This window comes from Ascoidea rubescens, assembly GCF_001661345.1.
Source record: "Ascoidea rubescens DSM 1968 unplaced genomic scaffold ASCRUscaffold_4, whole genome shotgun sequence".
NCBI classification, from domain to species: Eukaryota; Fungi; Ascomycota; class Saccharomycetes; order Ascoideales; family Ascoideaceae; genus Ascoidea; species Ascoidea rubescens.
This window is the reverse complement of record NW_017962916.1, coordinates 269,414-291,874: the sequence shown is the minus strand read 5'-3', so window position 1 is coordinate 291,874 and position 22,461 is coordinate 269,414. Positions and strand designations below refer to the sequence as shown.

The window sequence follows — 22,461 nt, the reverse complement described above, 5'->3', positions numbered from 1 at the left end:
ACTCAATTTTCCAATGATTCAATTTGTCCAAAAATATCACATTCCCTCATCAATTTCCAACCACTTTCCAATTTATATAATTGCTATCCCATATAAAGTTCTGTTTTTATATATTTGCTTTGCTCCTCCAAATCTCTCATCCCTCAAAAGAAAGTAACTCAAAAGCAAGCTCAAATCCAATTTCGAACAAAAATAGGCAAAAACTAAGCAATAAACAAAGTAGAATTACAAGAAATTACAACAATTCACAATTATTAGTATTACATAAGTTTGGCTGTCAATGCCTCCAAATCTTCTAAGGTCTCTGGCCTCTCAAATTCTACTATACCATCATCATTTTCACTATCATTGATTTCACCTCCAATTTTATTATTCTGAAACCATTTGGGTTTCTTTGATAAGGGTTCTTCACTTTCACTTCCATTCTCTTCATAATCATCTTGATATTCATCTCCATTCTCATCTTCACTGTTTTCACCAAGAACAAACTGCACTCCAGCTCCTAATTTAGAGTCATTTTCATTCAACAAGGCTTGTCTTTCAAGCTCTTTTCTTCTCCTTTTTTTAGCATCTCTTTTATCTTTGGCCACGATTTTGTCTTCTTCATCAGCCCTTTGCATATGCACAGTTTCTTTACTTACAAACTCTTTTTTCTGTTCCATTGCATCTCCCTTTTTGTGGAAATCTTCTTCTTCCTCTAATTCATATATTGCGTGTGAGTTGCCATCGTCATCAAATACTAGTTTTGTTGGATTTCCTCTGTTTTTAGATGAGGCTTTTCTGCTCAATGCTTTCTTAGATGCTCTTTTGGATGTATTGATTTCATTAAATGAAGTTAAATCGTCATTATCATCATCATCTAATTTATGGTCAATTCTTTTGATTTTTAATAAATTGCCATCATCCTCGTCATCATCGCTATCATTATTACCATCATTTTCATTGTTATCTTTATTATCTTGATATTCATAGTTGATATCTTTCAGTTCAGATGTAATTCCCAAGTAATGTTCTGACAAGACATTTTGATTCTGTCTTTCAAACATTTTATCATATTTAGTTCTTGTTTTTTTATTTTTATCCTCGAGGATTTCACCATCATCATTTGCTTTTGATAATTTTAGTAAGTTTCTGGAAGCATTTTTAAGTTGTTTTGATTTTGATATATCATTTTCATTCATATTTTTGAATTTAATTTTAGGTGTTCCTGACAAACCCAAGGATTTTGCAAATTCTTGTGAGGGCAATTGGTCAAATTGAAAAACCTGTTTATCCTTTTGAGTGTAAATTGATTTGAAATATGATATAAAACACTTTTGAGCTAAGTATTTTAATTCTGGATTTTTAAAACATAAACCTTGTAATTCTTTTTGAACAGTTTTTTGCTTTGACGGTTTTATATTCAATTGTTTTATAGTTGTAATGCTTTTTGCTTTCAAGTTGTCGATAAATTTTGATTCTGATGGTAAAAGAAATAACAAAGATTTTCCAGATTTGCCAAATCTAGCAGATCTGCCAACTCTATGGATATAAGTGGAAACATCTTCCGGGCAATCTAGTTGAATAACCCAGTTAACAGATGGAAAATCAATGCCTCTTGCAATGACATCAGTTGCAAAAAGACAGGAATACTGAGCATTTGAAAATTTAAAGGTTGTTTCAGTTCTTGAAGTTTGCTTTTGTCTGCCATGGAGTTTTAATAAAGATATTCCAGGCTGCAATTTTCTAAAAGACTCGTAAACAAAATGGACTTGTTTTGATGTGGAAAAAAACACAATAATTTTTGATTTTAAATGTGATTTTATAAAACTCCATAAGATGTTCAATTTATCCTGCAATTCTGCTATAATGTAGCTCTGTTCTAAAGATTGTGGGGTTGCAGATAGGATTTGATTGTTGTTGTTGGTGGTGGTGGTGGTGTTTTCATTTGTTAAGTTGAGTGGTTTCTGATTTGATAAATTGTCAGTATCAACGTATTGAGGATTAATTAAAGACAATCTAGCTAGGTCAGTAATCGATTTTGTTTGTGTTGCTGAAAAGAGCAAAGTTTGCCTGGTTGGAGGCAAGTGGTTCAAAATACTATCTAAAGCCAGTTTGAAACCCATATCTAGAATTCTATCAGCTTCGTCTAAAACTAGAATTTGTAAATTTGATACATCTAAACCAGCAGATTGATCCAAATGCTGTAAAATTCTACCAGGAGTGGCAATTAAGATGTTCATTTTGTAGATACGATCTTTTTCGAATTTCAAATCTTTACCACCCATAACCAAACCAGCAGAGAATGAGTTGTACTTGCCGATTTTTGTTAGTACTTCGTATGTTTGCATGGCTAGTTCTCTCGTGGGGGATAGAACTAGAGCTCCCAAACCATCATATTCAGTCCATTGGTTCCTGTATAGTTTTTCGATTATAGGAATTAGAAAGGCCAATGTTTTTCCAGAGCCAGTTCTTGCGGAAGCTAGAATATCCAAGTTTTTTAGGGAAACTGGAATTGATTTCTTTTGAATGTCAGTGAGAGACACAAAGCCTGCACTTGTAAGACCTCTGAGAGTTTCCTTTGATATTGGCAACTGAGAGAATTGAGAAATATTTGAGATTGTTAGCGAATCATTTGGATTGAAATCGTTTATTTGAGCTTCAAGATTTTTGATATATTCAATTTCTTTTGCACGCTGGTTTTTTTTTGAGGACAAAGATTGTTTGGAATTTTTATTTTTTCTACCCATTATTATCTATTTTTGTAGATAATGAGATAATGAGATAATGAAATAATGAAATAATGAAATAGTGAGATAGTGAGATAGTGAGAATAAATTTTAGATTTGATGAGTGAACCAAATTTTGAAATTTTCAATAAAATTTTTTGGAGGCCAAAAATGGGGGAGTTCTTTTTTTTTATTTTTTATTTTTTATTTTTATGCAATTTTCTCGGATTTTGATTATGAGTGTATATGGACAACGTTTATTTATTAATAATATATAAATATAGATAGAGATATAGATAGACGTAGATGTTGAGTGGGTTGTTCAAATTATACTGTGATTGAAGATAAGTATTTCTGCTCGTACTGTTTTCTGTATTGGTTGGACAGATCAACAGGCCTATTCAAAGCAACCCACTTGGGTTCATCTTGGAATAGTCTCAAAGCCTTGACATAATTAGTTGAGTCTAGAGTAAAACGATGGAAGATTCCTGAAGGCAATATGAGCAAGTCGTTTTTTTCTACTTTACATCTGATCCATTTCTCGTCGGCGCTTCTGACATCAAAGAAGCCTGAGCCATCGATAATGTATCTGATTTCCTCATCTTCGTGAATGTGCTCTTTGATGAACATGTCGAGTTTTTGTTTTAGATTTTCAGTTTGGGGATTCAATACAATTTGGTCTCTGTTGCGATAGTTTCGCTCTTTAGCAAGGCTGTCAACATCCTTCAAGTCGCTGTAGTTGAAGTAGAGAACGCCTAGGTCATTGAGGTTCTTTTCAGACACAGCAATGCCTGAATCATGGTTATTTTGGTAGTCCGAGAGGTCTTCTTCGTCGTATATATAGGCCTTCATTGTGGTGAGCAGTGAAACAAGTCAAACAATAGCAGAAACAAGTGCAGGCGCAGAGAAAATCAGTATCAACTGCTAGATATTTATACCTGTTGTTGGTAAAAAAAAAGGATAGAAAAAAGTATGGAAGGAGAATAGCAAAAAGTCATTTCTCAGCAGCTCATCGGGCCGGAATGAGACGGAACTCACGTGCATGCCACAGCTGTGGAAAGAGGAGGAGGAAGAGGAAGAGAATGAGAAGAAAGAAAAAGATCAAAAGGATCAAAAGGATGAGACGAAAAAAAAGCGAAAGCAAAGCAAAACACCAAGCGAATGTGTTTTTAAAGCAAGATATCAAGAACGAGGATTTAACCTCTCGAAAGTAATTTACTCGTGTGTGTATGCTGTTATTGTATCGAGGCCTATTTTGCCCAAACAAGCAGGATGGACCAGCAAGCAGCAAAATCTGGACACTGCAGTAATCGAAAAATGGAACTGGTAGTCTTTGGCGCCAATTGTCGTTACTGGGAGTATATCAAGAGCATTTATCTCCTGTTGTTTCTTCTGTTGCTTCCTCTGTTGCTTTTCCAGCAGTTCCTCATTGGGCTTGAAGCCCAGCGACGGCTACTTCCCAAAACGGCGTCTTCAGCTCTAGATCAATCACTTGCCAAATCGGGAAGTACCCCTTGGAGGTATTCTACTAACTTCTTTTGAACTTCTTTTAAACCTCTTCTTTTGGAGACAGAAGATATAATGCCAAAGTCCCAGAGGTGCTACAGAGAGTTTCAAAGTCTGCTATGTGCATACCTTTAGAGTTAGGGTTATCTTTACTTTGGGAATAGTTATAGCTGCTAATCTGGAGAACAAGATAGTAGCTTAACCAGACTGGTCCACCTTTATTTTTGTGATTGCCTTGACCAATATCAGATCAATGCTTGTATTATGGAGCTGTTTCCTCTGGGCTAGCTTGACATGAATCAATTCTGCTAATGAGTGCAACTCCTTATTTTTACTCGTTTGTGTCTATATCCCAAATCATATCTAATCACAGTCCGTATAAATATTTCAGCTTTTCTTCGGTTTTATTTCCACCTCCATTTCCATTCCCTTCTTTTCTTTTCTTCTCTTTATCCTCACTTCAATTGACTGCTAATTCAATTAACCCTTTTCAACCTTACTAGCAACATACTGCTCCTTTCAAATCTTTAAAAATGGCTCAAAAATCTTATCTTTTCCAATCAGTCATTGCTGAAAACCAACCTTTCGTTCTTGGTGGTAGGGGTATTTACTTGACTGTTGAAGACCCTGTTACCCACGAAGTCAGAGAAATTATCGATGGTAACACTTCGGCTTCTGTTGGTTCTTTAGGTCATGGCGACCCAGACATCGTCCAAGCGATGAAAGATGCTGCTGAAGAATGTGCCTACTCTTTCCCTCTAACAACTGAAAACCACAACGCTGAAGATCTAGCTCAATTTATCGTCACTCATTCTCCAAAGGATACCTTTGCTGCCGCTGTCTTTGTTGGTTCTGGTTCCGAAGCCAACGAGAATATGCTAAGACTTGTATACCAATACCACATCGAAAATGGTCAACCACAAAGATCCAGATTTATCTCAAGAAACCAAAGTTACCACGGTTTTACAATCGGCTCAATCTCAATTGCTGACTCAAACAGATTTTACAACTATAAACCAGTTAGCCTTCCAGCAGAACAATGTCTAAAAGTCTCCGAATGCTACGAATACCAAAAGAGAAAACCTGATGAATCCCTTGAACAATATAAAGACAGACTAGTCAAAGAAGTCGAAGACACTTTTATATCTGCTGGTCCCGACACAATTGGCGCCTTTATCTGTGAAACTGTCTCTGGCTCAAGTTTAGGCTGTGCAACTCCTGTTCCAGGCTATTTAGAAGGTATTAGAGACATCTGCCACAAATATGGCGCTTTATTCGTTTTGGATGAAGTTATGTGTGGTATGGGCAGAGCAGGTACCTACCATGCTTGGGAACAATTCTTGCCTCTAAACAAAGGTCCTGACATTCAAACTATTGGCAAGACTTTAGGGTCAGGTTATGTCACAATTGCTGGCGTTTTGGTTTCTCCAGCTGTCAGAGACGTTTTTGTCAACGGTTCTGGTGTAATGCCATCTGCTCACACTTATCAATCTCATTCATTCAACTGTAAAGTCACTTTGGCTGTGCAAAAGAAAATCTTTGAAAACAACTTGATCGAAAACTCCAAAAAAATGGGCGACTACCTCAACGCTTCCTTAAAGGAAAAATTAAAGGACTCAAAAATAATTGGCGATATCAGAGGGGTTGGCACTTTCCAAGGTGTTGAATTGATCAAAGACAAGGCCACAAAAGAACCATTTGATCCAAAATTAAACTTAGGACACAGATTAGCTGACATTTGCTACAAAGATGGTATGCAAATCCTAGGTTTAGATGGTACTGTCGATGGCAAAAAGGGAGACCATATGATGTTTTCTCCAGCATATACTGTAACCAAAGAAGAAATTGACAAAATTGTTTCTGTTTTTGTTCAAGCCTGTGATGAATTGGAAAAAGAACTTGGGTTATAACTTAATCCTACATCCCACTTATCAGACTTATGAGATTTAATCCTCAAAAAAATACCTTTTTTTCAATTTGAAATGTTTTCTTTGTCTTTCTTTGTTCCTTCTTTTTTTTTGTTCCTTCTTTTTTTTTGTTTTTTTTTGTTCTTTTTAATTCCACCTTTAGAGTTATGCCTTTATCTTTTTACATATACAATTATAATAAAAAGGATCATCGTTACCCAGTTCAAAACAATACTATTGTAAATGCATTCGATATCAGATATAAACCTAAAAAGATATATAAAAAAAAAGAAAGTAAATCGATATTCGGAACCAGTCTTAACCAACAAAAACAAAAGTGATCGGCTCAATCAACCAAAAACTATTGAAAGGTATATAAAAGCAACCAGAAGAATGACAATATAAATACGTTGATTTTTGAAAGTAAAGACTATTACAAAGACATGCAATAAATAAATAAATAAATATATAAATAAATAAATAAATAAATAATCAAAAAATAGGTAAATAGGTAAATAAATAAAGGGAAACAAAATTAAAGCAAACAAAAAATTGAAAATTCTAAACAAAAACTTATGATGTAGGAGAAACAGCTAGTTTTTGTAAATGGTTCATAAATGTTTGTAAACTCACATCGTCCGTTAAAACCACAGCAATACCAGAATCTGCCCCATAAGGTTCTTGTGATTGATATGTATTTGAAGGATTCAATTTAGAATATAAAAATCTGGCTTGTGATCCACCTTCTTCGGTATCAATAAATCTAGGTAATGGGAATCTTTCAACTAATAATTCGGCTGCTTCTTTTTTAGGTTCTTCTAAAAATTCCTTAAATGATTCATATTCAGGTAGATCTTGATAGCCCAATTTTCTCCAAGCTGCTATAGTTTCACCGTGATAAATTAAAATATGAAAAAAGGTATCTAATAAAAGAATTCTGTCAGCTTTAATTGAAACTGAATCTAATAATACTGGTTCAGGTTCGTTTTCTAACGTAAATGAGGTTAATGTTGGTTGAATCATAATTAATGAATTGACAGTATCTTCTCTTGTTAATACGTGTCTGTAAAATGCAGTTTCATCTGGAGAATTATTAAAAACTTGTAGAAATTGTGATCTTCTCAAGTAAAACATAAATTGAGGATAAAGAGTAAAATTTGGAGTTAGCCTAAAACTATCAGGTGAATCTTTATCATAATCGGCAAATTTTTGACAAACTCTAATTAACATTCTATCAATCCACCTAAGAACATCAGCGCCATCATCCTGTTCGGCTTTGAATACTGCAATTCTTGACATTAAGACGGCAGCAGCTTCTTGGTCAAAAGAATTCTTTACAACTAGCTCATTCAAGCCAGCTAAAGGTTTTTGCAATGTGGTGACCCTTATTCTAAAAGTACCAGAGGAGTGTTGGTAACTTGTGATGAATTGAATGAAAGAATTTTGAGCACCATTTGAAGGGTTTACATTAGAAATTTCAAAAAAAAGAGCATAAGAATGGTTTGGAGTAATTGAACACATTCTCCATGTGTTGGTGCCACCAATACCGATTTCAGTATCAGCGATGTTGGTACCGGTCTTTTTCAAGGAAGTGGCATGACCAATTAAACCACTAATTTTTAATTCTCTAGATGTTTTCACCTCAAATTGAGCAGCAAAGCCCATTGACAAGAAACCATCATCGTCTTTGTTGAACAATCTCAAAAAAGATTGTTTGAAGATTGCAGTTGTAAAAGCATCAGATAATAGAAGAACACCGCCAGTTAAGGTTGGCAAACTTTTCATTTCGGACATACCAATTTGATCGTAACAACCTGCAAAGATATCAACAACATGTGAGTTACTAGCAATTTTTTCAGCTAAAGCTTCGTAAAATTTAGTGGCTTTTTTGAAATGTTTTGCGGAATCCTTATCGATATCACTATGTGATCTAATTGGTTCTCTTAGTTCCTGACCTACTATTAAACCAGGGTTAAGGGTTCCAGGGCCTGCACTGAACAACATGATTCTGGCACCAAAGCTAGCAAATGAGGATTCCAAAATATTTGCTGCAATTGATAAGGCAGCACCAGTAGCTCTGATAGGTCTTCTGTCGGATTTAACAGGCCAGGGGTCCTTTTGCAAAGATTCCAAAATATTGGTTAATTGGTACTCAATTTTTTCAACGGGACAAAAAAATCTTAATAATTTTGTATTTTGATTTGGTTGGGAATTGTTCAAGGCTAGCATTGATAGAAGTTGGTTTACAGGATAGTCTTTGTCACCTCTAAATATGTAAGTTTTGGGACATGTTTGGTAGGCTAGATCATGCACTTGGACCATGGCACCAAAGGTTATCAAACCAACAAGAGCATTTGGAGGTAAAAGATTTAAAGAAAGAATCAAAGTTTCCTTTAATGCTTCTAAATTATCATCATCTTGACATAAATCAATTAAGAAAAGGAAAACAGGAGGAGTGTATAATTTTCTTTTGGTGATGTATTCAATAGTAGTGGACTGGTTGTTTAATTCGTTTGGGACAAACAGAGGAGATAAATTGTGATAATGGCTTGGTAAGGGGTTTATACGAACACAAAATGGACAAATCCAAGTCTTGGGTCTTAAATCGATCTGACATGAAGGACTTAAAATGGCACCACAATGACACCTAATTGGATCATAATTAACTACAGGCAAGTCTTCTCTTTGTTTCAAGGGAGTGTAAAGACAACCAATGGGCACAACAGTTCTGTTTGCCTCAACTCTTGTGGGAGGAAAAGTGTTCCATGAAAAACGAACCCCATCAATATCTTCAGCAGTTTCGAAATCCTAAACAGCAAAAAAGTTAACAAACGAAAATTAGTAAATAACTCATGAATTAGGCCTAGCAGAGCAGTAGAATTAGATTGCGATGGTCATCGAAAAAGCCACCAAAATCAAATCAATTGACATACCATTATAAGAAAGCACAGAGAGTAAGCAAATGCAAATGCAAATGGAGATGAAGATGGAGGTGGAGATGGAGAGATTCAGCCCTATTAATACCAATTAATACTTCAGCTGGATGATACCTATCTGAAGATGGTTCCTTTGCTGATTGTTGTGTTGTTCAGATCAGTGAAAAGTCCCAGCCGGGTAACAGAGGCAGGATGCTGAGTCAGTGCTGAGAAATACTCCCTCCAGAAGTAGTGTATCCAGATGACACACATGTTAGCCAACGCCCCCGCTGAAACAAAGCATTTCTGTTTCTGCACGTGATACTGCATATCCGGGACAAGCGTCACTATCCGAGGTCATCATCCGAGCAGAGTAAACGAGGTTGAGATCATTGCTATGATAGTGCTGGGAGATGGGGAACCACTCCACAGATATAAGACTGTTCTTCTCAGCTTGGACTGTGCCCTTTTTGTTATCACTTTGGTTGTAACCCAGACTGCTAGATGGTTATAACTGCTGCCTTTGTCTGATCTAGAGATGTTGTTTTCGACACTGCTGCTATTGCATTTGGGATTTTTCTTTCTATGGGGCTTGCAGCTCATGTTGGCTGGGGCTTCTCCTCTAGTCAAGAGAAGAGCTGCGTCGTCTGAGGACATGAAAGCCAGTGTCTTCAATCCCAATTTGAATTTGTTTAATACTGATCCCTTTGAGGGCATTGACATGAACCAAGTTCATCTTCAAAACCAACTATTACAAAACAAGAATGACGACGAGGACGAGAACCGGGACCAAGGTAATAATTATAACACCAAGAATAAATTTCGTTATTCCAAATTGCCCCCTATATTGTCAAGTCCAAACGCAACTCAAAGAACAATCAAACCTGGCGAAATTCCGAGCTATGTGCTAGAGTATTGTCCATTTGTTCATTTATACTCAGAAGAGAGATACCTTCCCTACGATGTTAATGAGTTTGTTTCGAACTTCCATTTAACGTTTTTCAATGGCACAAACCTAACAGACCACGATAAACTAAACGGAAGCCCATTGACGTTGAAAGAGTTGGCGAATTACGCAAAATTATCCCAAGTCGAAGAGGTCTATTTAACTTCCAATGAAGATTTCAGTAAAGATCCAAAGTGGCTAACTGGCTTGAAAAACAAACCATCGTTAGAAACTGGCTTGATCAAAAATGCCCCTGCTATACTAATAGTAGTAGATAAAGGCAATGGATGGTTAGACTCGTTTTGGTTTTATTTCTATAGTTTCAACTTGGGTCCTTTTGTAATGGGCCATGGTCCCTATGGTAATCATGTTGGTGATTGGGAACACTCTTTGGTTCGTTTTTACAACAAAAAGCCAATGCTATTATGGATGTCTTCTCATGGTGGTGGCGATGGTTACATATTCAATGCTATTGAAAAATTTAACCATTATCCAAACAAATTGCAAAAAAACAGAAGACGTCAAAAGGAAAATAAAACCTACGATCCAAGAAATAAAAGACCTATCATCTTCAGCGCAAGAGGCACCCATGCCAATTACGCTTCTGTGGGCCAGCATGCTCACGACATTCCTTATTCCATATTGAGTGACTTTACTGACAGAGGCCCATTATGGGATCCTTCATTAAACTTCTTGGGCTACACATATGATTCTAATGACAATCTAACTCCTCAAAATGGTTCCCACTATCCTGAGTCAACCTATGGTGATTGGTTGAAATTCAGAGGCCATTGGGGTGATAAAAAGATCCCACCAAGCGATAGTAGACAGGTTTGGTCTCCCTGGGAATGGAAATACATTGATGGTCCAAGAGGTCCCTTGAATAAAAATTTGATCAGAACAATAACATGTCAAAGATTTAAATGGTGGAACTTTTGGAATGGCTGCAAAATAAACACCTACATCAAAATGGGCGATGGTGTTGAAAGTGAAGGAGCAGCAAACTGTAGAGTTTTAAATAATAAAATTCAAAATGATTTTTTCAGGTTTATTTTAACTTATGTTAGTTATGGAGGATGGTTGTGTTACTTTATTGATTATTTCTGGGGCTAATTAGCAATTTTCATGACTTTTAACTTTGTTTTTTCTTGTTTTTTATTCAGTATTATTGAATTCCATTTAATTTAATTCAATTTCTTTCAATTTAGTTTCATTTCTTGTTATCTTTTGTCAATTTCTACTCTATATTATAAATTTTTGTTATCTACTCTAAATTTTATCAATTATCATTTACATATAAAGTTAAAGTATTTAAATCTATACTAAAAAATAAATAAATAACAATAACTACTTCAATTTTACATATCATTCGCCCGCTCAAAAGATTTCCTCTCCAAATTACTACTAAAAATGATAAAGATTTACAGATTAAAGACTTGAGATCCTGGTTGTAAAACAATCCAGAATTTCGTGTAATTTTTAGTTGAGCATGCATTTATCAGTTTTTCATAAGGAACAAAGAATATTATAATCAAAAAAAAAAAAAAAATAAAATAAAATAAAATAAAAGAAAATAAAATAAAATAAAATAAAAGAATAAAAGAATAACAAAAAAACGAAAGGAAAAACAAAATAATAAACAAAATAATAAATAAATGATAACAATTGATGAAACATGATGAAAAAAATATCTAAATTATTGAAACAAAACTTGCCAAAAAAAAATGTGATGATTAAACAAAAACGACATAATCAAAATTATAATAAAAATTATAATAAAAATAAAAGTAATAACAATTATCAAAAAATCAGAAAGCAATAGTGACTTTTAAAACTAATACAATTGAAGATTAATTATAACTAGTTCTTATAATTAGGTTTTGAGGGTTCCTATATTATCCAATTTCAGTTCTAGTCTGACTAAAAGTTGATTTTGTAATTGTATCATTTGAAGAAATTGATATTGAATGAAAAATAAAATCAAAATCATGAAAAATAATACAAAAAATATAGATAATAAATTAAATGTTCTTGGTTCTTTGTTGAATTTATTCTTAATTTCTTGTATTTCCTTTTCTTTAGCTTCTTTGTATTTAGCTTCCATTTGCTTTTTAAGTGAGTTGACTGACGATTTTTTGGAAGGTTTTCTCTTAGTCTTCTTTTTGGTGACATTATCAGCAGGTTCATTGAGTAATTTACCTCTACTGTAATATTCTTTTATTTTGGCTGAATTTTGTTTAATATCTGTTTGTAACATTTCAGTGAAATCATCTGCAGCTTTTTGTTGGCCACTTAGAGTACTTTTCTCAATCATACTTTTTATCCAGCTACGACCAGACCAATTAATTTTATAAGAAATTGCCAATTTTGTCTTGTTATTTTCAGCCCAAGCAAATTGATATCTTGTATCAACGTCAAATACACCACCACTTGGAACATCGGGCGTCATGACTTTTAGAATGATATCGCAGTTCTGATTCAAGTCAAAGTTGTTAATATACTCGATAGCTTTAACTTGAGTTGATTTGGGGCCAATAGCAAAATTCAATGCTTTTAAATATTGATAGCTTCTTTCTTTTCTATTTTTTTCTTTGTTCAATATAAAATTTCCATACTCAGTGATTTCAGAAGAGTCTTGAGATTTTAAAAAATTTTTATGAAATGTTATATCGGTTTCACCAAATGATAAATCAACAATATAGCCTAGTGGAGCATCTAATATGACATCCTTTTTCAATATAATTTCATTATTATCATCAGAATTAACAAAAAATTCAGTTGGTTGATGAATAACAGGACCTGAAAAGGGTAAGTCTGTTAAGGAGCCATTAGCAAGAGGCAGAGAAATAGAAGATCTGCTGTGTCTCTCAAAGTCAAATGTGTCATCATGATGGTTTCCATTACTTGAAGAATCCTCGTCATCGTCATCATAGCCAGCATCATCCTCGTCATCGTCTTCTTCGTCTTCTTCATCTTCTTCGTCAAAATCAGACTCATCGTCAACACTTAGAATTTGCTTTTGAATTGAGTCAAGACTATTGTTGGTACTATGTCTTTTATTGCTATTGTTTTTATCGTTAGAGGTAGTATTGCCATTTGGTAATAAAGAACCGTTGTGATCTATTTCACTATTGTTTGAGGCCTGCCTTATAATGGTGCTACTACTGTTACTCAAGGTTAGGGATCGATCCAAGTTATTGTTGTCGTTGGCATGCTCATTATCTGTCGTTTTATTATTATTATTATTATTATTATTATTATTATTATTATTGGTGGTGGTGGTAGTTGTGGTGTCATTATTATTGATATTTTGAGAATTTTGATTATTTGTGAATAGATTGTTCGAGGAACTATTGGACCCATTGGAACCATTTGAAGAGTCGTCATTGATGAGTTTATTTGTCATGTATGCTTTCCAGATGATATCAAAGAATTCGTAACTTGAATCTCTTGATATGAAGGTAGCAAAATAATGTTTTGAGAAAGTTGTTTGGATGGCTATTCCGTTGGGAAATAGGCCAGCAGTTGAGGTTTTTTCGAAGCCTACAACGTCATCAAAGGAGATGACCAAGTTGGTTACCCAACCTAGTAGTCTTGAATTGAAACAGATGCTGTTATTTGAAATGTATATTCTGCCTTGAAGTAGGATTTCTCTGCTCAAGGCGCAAGAAAAATCGTCGATCAATCTATCGTCTGTTGAGATTGATTTGAAAATTTCGTGAAATTCCTGGTTTCTTTTTAGAGAGGCGAATCTATATTTTGTGGAAAGAGCTTTTTCGTCAATGTAGTGTTTTTTGTTGTAGCGTTCATTTATGTCGTTATTGTTATTGTTATTGTTATTGTTGTTATTGATACTGTTGCTGTTGTTGATGCTGTTAAGACTTCCATCACTGCTGTTGATGTTAGCAGGAATGCTGTGTCTTTGTAGTAAAGACTTTTGTTGGGAGTCTTTAAGCAACATTGGGGCAGAGGATAGGAAATCGTTCGAGGGCTTTAGCTGGGAAGGAGAGTGAATTGAGTTGGAGACTTTTCTACCACGACGGTAGGAGAGCATGTTTGGAGTAGCGGTTATTCCATCTGAGTCAAAAGCGTTTGTGTCATTTGTAATGGAGTAATTGGATTGGAATATGGGAGCCGATGGAGCTCTTTTATGGTGGTTAAAGGGGGAAGATAGGTTTTGAGAGTCGTTGATTGAAAGCTGGGAATCATTGTCGTTGTCATTGGAATTGGGATTGGTATTGTTGTTGTTATTTTTGAATGTTTTTTGAAAGGTGGTTGATATTGAGGAGGCAGTGGCACTGAATACAGATGAGAAGAAGGTGGTGGAGTTGTTATTGTTTGGGATGTTGTTTGTTGTTTCATTTGAGTCGACGTTGACAAGGTTGCTGTTGCTGCTTGACTGGTCGTTGTTAAGAGAAGAGTACCTCTTGTTGGTAGAATTGGGGTTTGGGCTGTTGGCATTGAGGTCTGAAGCCAAGTTTGATAAGGATTGAAGAGCATCTTTGGGAGTGATGGTTTTGTTTCTGTCACGAAAAGTGCTGTGGACACTTTGAGAGTCGTGGTGGGAGTCAACAGTTGGGTTGTTGTTATTTAAGGTGGAGCTGGCATTGGTGAGAGTGTAGGAGAGGTTGGCAGACAAGTTTGAGTTTTTGATTGTGTTTGAGTTAGTGTTGAAGGTTGTGTCATTGAGATTATCGTCAGAGTAGTTCTGGATGGACTTTGATGAAAAACTTCTTCTAACTGAGACAATTGACTCCACATCAGTTTTAGTTGTGTGAGGATCGGCAGGGGTAGATTTGATGTAGGCACTGTTGGCCAACGATATGCTGGAGGGAAAGCTGCTTATGTTGTTGTTGGTGTTTGTGTGGGTGGAGGTATTATCATTTATGGTCAGATTATTGTTCATGTTGATATTTTTTGAAATTGAAATTGAACTAGGAATTTGGTTTTGGTTTTGGTTTTGGTTTTGGTTTTGATTTGAATTTGAAGAGGATATGGAAGATGAAGAAAGGTTTGATTTTGAGTTTGTTGAGATATCTAGTATTGTGATTGATTTGGCAGGGCTGTTATTGTACAAAGAGTTGTTGAAGGAGGTGGAGTTTCTTCTTTCAATTTCATGATAAATCAAACGTTCTTGATTTTGGTAGAGACTGTTGTTGTTTGTAATTGAGGTGTTGATGCTGAAGTTGCTAGGAATTGGAGGAGATAGAGATTTCAGAGAGGCACTGTCGCTGAAGTCCACAGAAAACTTTGGCTTTGGCTTTGGAATGTTGATGTTCCTTGACTGATCTTGAGACATGATCTATATGAAATTTCTTGTGTTTGAGTGGATGAAATGCAATGGGAGAGCAAGGTGATATAAATAGGGCTGAATAGAGTTGAATCTGGTTGGATTTTGTTCAAGTGCAGAAAGAAAGTGGAAAAAAAGTGGCAAAGAGCAGACCAAACAGGAGTATAAACAGGAGCAAGAGCAGACCACAGGAGTGAGATCAACAGGAAAGACGATTTGGCCAGAAAAGACAAGACCTGGTTATTTAAATGTTTAAATAAGAAGCAAAGTGTCAGCAAAAAGTTGTTGGATTTTGCTTCCACTTCACTTCGTTTTGGAGCTGGAGTAAGGAAAAAGACAAAAGCTTATTCCGAGGGCACAGCGACGACGGCCACAGAGACACGGCGGCCGATAGCCAGACGCACACGTGGAAGTTCATATCGGAAATCTAAACGAGGCGTCGAAGCGCATATCGGGACTGTTCCGGCCCAGTGGTGCGAAATCCGGGCAGCAGCAGAGGAAGCAGAGAAAGAGGCGTCTGTGCTCTGCAAAACGCTACTGGTGGTGCTTCTCAGGGCTGTTGTCACTGCTGTTGTCGCTGCTTCCTTTGCTGGAGATGAAGCTGGAGAGCTGGAACTTATCGTAATAGAAATTGTGTTCTTTGGCAGACTTCTCGAGGTCGAACCTGCTGGCCTTTGCTTTGCAATTGGGCTTCTTCTGGCTTTTGAGGGCTGGCAGCAGACTCTGCTGCTCTAGCTTCTTGAGCAGGGGCATCTCGCTGTTGGCCATGTACTCGTCTTTTTTGCGAATCTGATGCACAATGTTATGGATCGTTTTGATGTTGAGAAAGTTGATGTCGTCCTTTAGCAAATGGCAGCTGCCATAGTTTGCAAAGTAGGTTCTGGGCTGGCTGCTCTTGTTGTTGTTGTTGGGAGAGTCTGCTTTGGTCATCTTCTTCAATCCATCTCGAATCAAAAGGGGACTGTACCCTTTCATCGCCTCATGCTCGATCAATTGCTTCAACAATGGAGAGATCTTATGGAAATCAGAGTGTTTGATGGAGTGGTTGTGGCCTCCTGGACTTTGCACTAGCGAGTATCTGTCGTGGTACTCGGTGACAAACAATTTAGCAGGACAGTTGTACTCATTGGAATTTCTAAATTCCTTTTTTCTTTTCTTCTGATTGCCATTCTTATTGCCATTCTTATCGCCATGCTCATTGACAATGTTGTTGATCAACGAAATGTTGAAAAACTCATCAATACTGTTCATGTTGTCACTGCCACCATTACCAGTACTATTAATGTTACTATTACTATTACTATTACTATTACTGTTGCTATTACTATCAGCTTTGTTATTGTTCCCACTACTAATTTCCCCATTCTTGCGATTTTCATTTCCACACATCTTGTGCCTCTTATTTCCATCAAATCGTTTCCCTGCTAATCGGCACTCATACCTTAGCTTTCTGGAGTTTTTCTTATTAAAGGGTTTCTTCCCTCCACTTTGGAACCGGTATATGTTATTGACACTCTGTAAAATATTCTCGCCGGCTTCGTCTCGATAGATAATCAACGTCTCGTTATCGTTGTCTTTATTCAAATTGAAAATCCGGTTTCTATTATTGATCAATTCTCGGAGCTTTTCCTCCTCAAAAAAGGGCTCCATCACAATTTTCTTCTTCTACTTTCTTCCAACCTTGCTAGTCAATTCAACTCTTGCCGAAAACTTCAAGCTCATCGTTCCAAAACAGTGCCCTTCAAACACCTGTGTCTATTCTATGACTGCTTTTTCTGCTTTGGGATTGGCTCCACAGAAACACAACCCACCCCAATCCTGGCTCCAGCATTTTACACGCGTGCCAGCGCATGACTCCTGTGTTGCTATGCATTTATCGCAGAGAAAGCCATCACGGCCGGGTAATATCTTTGTTAGCCACGTTGTGCACGGTATATTGCATATATATGCACACAGCCGCCTCATTAGATGCGTCTACCACAGTCCTGGCCGAAATCCAATCCCAAAATCTTATTTGGATCTGAATAAGATCTTATTCATCACTTACTCTGTCTTAGTAATTGTGTTTGTTTTTAGCTCTCTTTCCCAGTTTACTTCCAATAGAAATACCTCCTCAACCTCCTGTTTTTCTCTTCACTTCTTGATTCAATCAACATCTTCCCTATTGTTCATATCGAATCATCTTTCAACTCAATTCCTATCCAAAAATGGCCCCCAAAGTCGCAATCGTCTACTACTCCTTATATAACCACATCTTCACTTTGGCTAAAGAAGCTAAAAAGGGAATTACTGCTGCTGGTGGTGTTGCTGATTTATTCCAAGTCCCAGAAACTTTGTCTCCCGAAATATTGACTGCTATGCATGCTCCACCGAAACCAGCAGACATCCCAATTGCAACAAACGAAACTTTGCAATCTTACGATGCTTTCTTATTCGGTATTCCAACAAGATATGGTAACTTCCCAGCTCAATGGAAGGCCTTCTGGGATGCCACTGGTGGTTTATGGGCTTCTGGGGCTTTACACCACAAACCTGCTGGAATCTTTNTCTCCACTGGTACTCCAGGTGGTGGTCAAGAAGTCACTGCTTTAAATGCTTTGTCCACTTTAACTCACCACGGCTTGATCTATGTTCCATTAGGCTACAAGAACAATTTTGGTCTACTCACCAACCTTGATGAAGTCCATGGTGGCTCTCCTTGGGGTGCTGGTACCTATGCTGGTGCTGATGGTTCCAGACAACCAACTAAATTAGAATTGGAAGTTGCTTTCATTCAAGGTAAAACCTTTTACGAAACCATCCAAAGATTCTAATCTTCCTGTTATAAACAATTCATATAAAAATTATATAAACAATTCATATAAAAGTTATATAAAAATCATATATAAATCATAGATTATCAATTGCTCAATAAAAATAACAAACAAGAAATTACTAATATCTGTTAACGACTACTCCTTCCTTGTCTAGCTTCCATCATTTTTAGGTTGGGTATACCATTACAAATCCTCTGAAAGTCATGCCTCGTTCTATATTTCATCAAAAACAGAAAAAAACTCGTTTTCTGTTTGAATATATCTATTATTACCAGCTCAATTATCCCAACTATTCCAATTGTTCCACTTTCTCCAATTTTCTTATTGGATTTTCTTAATTCCACCTTTTATTCCACCCCAAAACTTAAATCTGCGACCCCCACCGCTGGCCTCGAAAACACAAAAAAAATCGAGTGAAAAAAATTATAAGTGAAAATTTCACTATCACCATCATGCTGATATCATTAAAGGCTTCTTTAATATAGGCTCCCATTTTCAAATCACACACCAATATCAACAAGATTATCATGATCAGAGCATCAATAAGTTGTCCTAGAAACCCTATACCAAGAGTCTTTTCTCTCGGAAACTTTTCAAAGATTTATAATCTCCACTTGTTCAGCACCAAAAGTATATGCCATCAGCAATCAGAATTAGAATCAGAATTTCAAGATCCGAAAAACACAAACCCCAAAGATTCCAATTATCGCCAAAATAACCCAGAAATTGATATTCTTAATGATCATGCTATTGAATCTCGCCAATTAACCTCTCACAAAAATTATACTGCCTATAAACACTCAAATACTCGTGAAAATGCTCGCCTCAAACCTACTTTAAAATCTTTTAAATATACTAAAGACTCTAAAAGTGATCAAGATTTTGATAAACGTGATGAAATATTTAATAGAAGCGATAGAAGTGATAGAAGTGATAGAAGATTTGATAGAACTAATAATTTTGAGAGAAATAGGAGTTTTGACAGAAGTGATAGAAATGACAGAAATAATAGAAAATTTGATAGAAAATTTGATAGAAAATTTGATAGAAAATTTGATAGAAAATTTGATAGAAAATTTGATAGAAAATTTGATAGGAGTGATAGGAGTGATAGGAGTGATAGGAGTGATAGGAGTGATAGGAGTGATAGGAGTAATAGAAATGACAGGAAATTTGATAGAAATGATAGAAAATTTGACAGAACAAATAAAGGTTTCGATAAATACAACAATGAGTTTGATTTCAATACTACAGATTCAAAAAAATATGAAAAAAATTTTGAATCCAGAAGCAAAACTAGTAAAAAATTTTCCTCTGATGAAAAAATATCACAAACATATCAAAAAGATGCAACTTTGAAAAATGACCAACTATCCTCTTTAGGAAATAAAATCAAAATTAGCAATTCAAAAATCAAAGAAAACTATTTTGATTCATTAACTTATCGAATTGGCGATAAAAATAAACTCTATAATAATAATCCAAAAAAATCTGAATTTTCAAATCTAGAAACAGTATTAAGAAAGTTCAATCCATTATTCACTAATAGTTTCAAATTTTATGAAATAGATAATTTACTATTAAACTTGATGAACAAAAATTTTCCCAATGTTGCTGCTCCAACTTTATCTCAACGAAGAATATTATCGGTTTTGAAATATAAGAAAAGCTATGGGAAAGCTCTATCATTATTCAGAAATGAACAAGGAAATGGAAATTCTTTTATATTATTACTCAATGCTTTGAATGATCACATAAGAATATATAAAAAGAATCCTTCCTCTAAAGTTTTCTCGACAATAATTATCGCTAATTCAACAGCATCTGTAATAAATTATCAAAATGAATTTAATAAATTGATGAATAATAAAGTGATTATCGAAAAAAGTGATGATAAACTGGATAACAATGAAATTAACAAAGAAATTATCAAAGAGAATAATAATGAAAACAACAAAGAAATTATCAACGAAAAAAATGAAAATAATAATGAAAATAATAATGAAAATAATAATGAAAATAATAATGAAAATAATAATGAAAATAATAATGAAAATAAGGATAATAATACTGAACATGATAAAAATAAGGAAAAAAATAAAAATAATATAGAAAATTCACTAGACAATAATGACAATGCTATACTAAACGAAATCATTAAAAATAATCATGTTCAATTTATATATAGATCAACTTTAGAAGAAGAATCTGCACAAAAAGAGCGTTTCACCAAAAATTGTCCATCCATTTTAATAACAACACCAACGAGATTGTTGGACATATTTTCCAGCTTTAACGAAAATCCTTCAGAGTTATTCAAGACTTTTCCTATTGGGGAATTGGAAAATATATTCATTGATGACGCTGATATTCAATTAATCAATCACCAGAAAACAGTAACAAATACTGGAAAAAACAAAAGAGCCAAGTCTAATAAAAACAAACTTGAGCCTTGTTTAGTACTATTGAATTTCTTTCTATCTAATAATTTGAATATTGTAAATAAACTTAAGCATGTTGTATTTATAAATTCAGTTGACTATACAGATGCATTATACTCTTTAGTTGAAGGCATTAAAAAAAAGAATAATAAAAAGGAGAAAATAATGTGTTCCAACAACTTTTTTGAGAGTATCGTTATTGGGAAACCCTTATATTCAGATTTTGAGCAGAGTTTAGTTAAAAAATTGAATGATTTAATCAGATTCAAAGCAATGAGTATAGATAATAATGACTCCAGTAAGGAGTTTGAAAACCTAAATATCCCTGTCATTCCTAAAAATGAAGAATTGTATAATGAGTTAAACATGGAAGAATCAACACATTTTGAAAATTTTTATTTAAAGAGAAGAATAACACTTTCTCAAAAGACTACAAATGCTTTAACTCATAATTATATATATCATGGGTTTGAGAAGTTTTTCAATAATAAAGTCAATAAAGGTTTGAAATTCTTAGTTTTAATACCCAGTGGATGTTCGATATATCTGGTTAAGGAAAAATTTGAAAATTTTTGTTTAGATAAAAAAATAAGCGTTATTTCTGGAAGGGAAGATTTTGATAATATAGAAAAGGCAGATATATTTTTAAGCAAATCATCAGTTATAAATTCTTTAAAGTTTTCTTCAAGAATTTTTGATAAAGTGATATTTTTTGGTATTGATACAATAACAGATTTAAATAACATTGTGATAATGGGATCAAAGTTAATTAGAAATAAAAATGGATTATCTGTAAATGATAACGATGAAAAAATTGATGATGTATACATTCAATCTCTAAAAAAAATTGATAATGAATTTGAACACCAAAAGCAGAAGATATTAAAAGAAAATAAACAAGAAATGAAAGAAATAGCGCAGATAACGACAGAGATTCAAGAGATTGAAGAAGAATTGAAAAACTACTTGAATATAGATCCTGATGTGGAAATGAGTATTACCAAATATAAGAAATTGATTGAAAATAAGCACATTCTAGTGACAGAATCCAAAACAATAACCAAAGAAAACAACAGGATAATTTCATTTTCGTTGACATCAATTAATGATAAAATGGAGAACGAAATGAAAACTCAAAGCAGGCTGATAAAGACACTCAAAAAGTTGATAAAAATGGGGCAGCTTAAGAAGGAAAAAGAAAAGAAGAAGGATGAGTTGGAAAGCAAATTGGAAGAACTTGAAGAAATAAGAAAGCAGAAGATAGCAGCTGCTACATTAAAGAAACAAGAAAGGGTAGAAAAAGAAAAGGAGCTAAAAGCAATTGAGAATAGTAAAATCCCAAACCAGAAAGTGAAAAAGGTACGTGAGACCAAAAAACCCAAGGAGATGATACTTATGGTTCCTAAATCTGAAAGCAGCGAGTTTGACATAATGTATGTCTACAGGACTGTCATCAAACTAGGTCTATCTGGGCTTGACTAGACCCTTGAAGAGGCCCCATTGGATGTAAATAGGTTTCTGCTACTATCATAAATAGCTAGAAGGCAGAATAGAAAGCAGAATAGAACTGGACATAGAAAGGGTTTCTTCTCACACCCTCGTAAAGTGAAAATGCACACCCAAAGCAGGATACACACCTCTTGTAGCTGTACGGCATTCTGTTTATAGAGGTGTTTCCCCCTTTGGGGCGAGCATTGTCCTGATAGTGAGGGTGTGTCTAAGATGTTTCCATTCTTCGGTTTTGTTTTAAAAAGCAGTTATTCAAAGCTGATTTAAGTTGGAAAGATACAACCTTCTAGTGTTATCAAAAAACCACACCCTTTTAGAGTTGTTACTGATGTCTGTCCAATTCCTCTAGTGCTGCCTTGGTATCATTGCAAAATATTCTTTTCAGATTTGTTCTAGATTTTTGTTTCATTTATAAAAGTTAAA

General features: G+C 34.8%; 10 protein-coding genes across 10 annotated transcripts; 4 read left to right on the top strand and 6 right to left on the bottom strand.

Moving 5' to 3' along the window:
* Positions 1-260: 260 nt before the first annotated feature.
* HCA4 (RNA-dependent ATPase HCA4) lies at positions 261-2,729 on the bottom strand (the record flags this gene model as incomplete). Its single annotated transcript, XM_020190404.1, has 1 exon — positions 261-2,729. One exon carries the CDS (start codon positions 2,727-2,729, stop codon positions 261-263), a length of 2,469 nt encoding a protein of 822 aa, XP_020048144.1.
* Positions 2,730-2,932: 203 nt separating this feature from the next.
* Positions 2,933-4,052, bottom strand: ADI1 (acireductone dioxygenase (Ni2+-requiring)). Its single transcript, XM_020192931.1, has one exon. It carries the CDS (start codon positions 3,558-3,560, stop codon positions 3,036-3,038), a length of 525 nt encoding a protein of 174 aa, XP_020048143.1. The 5' UTR covers positions 3,561-4,052; the 3' UTR covers positions 2,933-3,035.
* Positions 4,053-4,747: 695 nt separating this feature from the next.
* ASCRUDRAFT_7313 (PLP-dependent transferase) lies at positions 4,748-6,124 on the top strand (the record flags this gene model as incomplete). Its single annotated transcript, XM_020192160.1, has 1 exon — positions 4,748-6,124. One exon carries the CDS (start codon positions 4,748-4,750, stop codon positions 6,122-6,124), a length of 1,377 nt encoding a protein of 458 aa, XP_020048142.1.
* Positions 6,125-6,370: 246 nt separating this feature from the next.
* On the bottom strand, positions 6,371-9,160 carry SEC23 (GTPase-activating protein SEC23). Its single transcript, XM_020192930.1, has 2 exons — positions 9,055-9,160; positions 6,371-8,929 (listed from the first exon to the last, which is right to left on the bottom strand). The coding sequence occupies exons 1-2, from the start codon at positions 9,055-9,057 to the stop codon at positions 6,695-6,697; spliced, it is 2,238 nt and encodes a 745-aa protein (XP_020048141.1). The 5' UTR covers positions 9,058-9,160; the 3' UTR covers positions 6,371-6,694.
* Positions 9,161-9,574: 414 nt separating this feature from the next.
* Positions 9,575-11,095, top strand: ASCRUDRAFT_80214 (uncharacterized protein; the record flags this gene model as incomplete). Its single annotated transcript, XM_020194474.1, has 2 exons — positions 9,575-9,766; positions 9,851-11,095. 2 exons carry the CDS (start codon positions 9,575-9,577, stop codon positions 11,093-11,095), a joined length of 1,437 nt encoding a protein of 478 aa, XP_020048140.1.
* Positions 11,096-11,150: 55 nt separating this feature from the next.
* On the bottom strand, positions 11,151-11,508 carry ASCRUDRAFT_138496 (uncharacterized protein). The gene has a single exon (XM_020189139.1). The coding sequence runs from the start codon at positions 11,475-11,477 to the stop codon at positions 11,262-11,264; it is 216 nt and encodes a 71-aa protein (XP_020048139.1). The 5' UTR covers positions 11,478-11,508; the 3' UTR covers positions 11,151-11,261.
* Positions 11,509-11,757: 249 nt separating this feature from the next.
* On the bottom strand, positions 11,758-15,647 carry ASCRUDRAFT_138467 (GRAM and VASt domain-containing protein). Its single transcript, XM_020189136.1, has one exon. It carries the CDS (start codon positions 15,279-15,281, stop codon positions 11,856-11,858), a length of 3,426 nt encoding a protein of 1,141 aa, XP_020048138.1. The 5' UTR covers positions 15,282-15,647; the 3' UTR covers positions 11,758-11,855.
* A 6-nt stretch (positions 15,648-15,653) lies between these two features.
* ASCRUDRAFT_75102 (uncharacterized protein) lies at positions 15,654-17,224 on the bottom strand (the record flags this gene model as incomplete). The annotated part of the gene is made up of 1 exon (XM_020192929.1): positions 15,654-17,224. A coding segment is annotated over exon 1 (848 nt), but the record flags the coding sequence as incomplete, so codon positions are not given.
* Positions 17,225-17,479: 255 nt separating this feature from the next.
* On the top strand, positions 17,480-18,085 carry ASCRUDRAFT_69560 (protoplast secreted protein 2 precursor; the record flags this gene model as incomplete). The annotated part of the gene is made up of 1 exon (XM_020191685.1): positions 17,480-18,085. One exon carries the CDS (start codon positions 17,480-17,482, stop codon positions 18,083-18,085), a length of 606 nt encoding a protein of 201 aa, XP_020048136.1.
* A 197-nt stretch (positions 18,086-18,282) lies between these two features.
* ASCRUDRAFT_138477 (uncharacterized protein) lies at positions 18,283-22,276 on the top strand. Its single transcript, XM_020189137.1, has one exon. The coding sequence runs from the start codon at positions 18,616-18,618 to the stop codon at positions 22,009-22,011; it is 3,396 nt and encodes a 1,131-aa protein (XP_020048135.1). The 5' UTR covers positions 18,283-18,615; the 3' UTR covers positions 22,012-22,276.
* Positions 22,277-22,461: the final 185 nt, after the last annotated feature.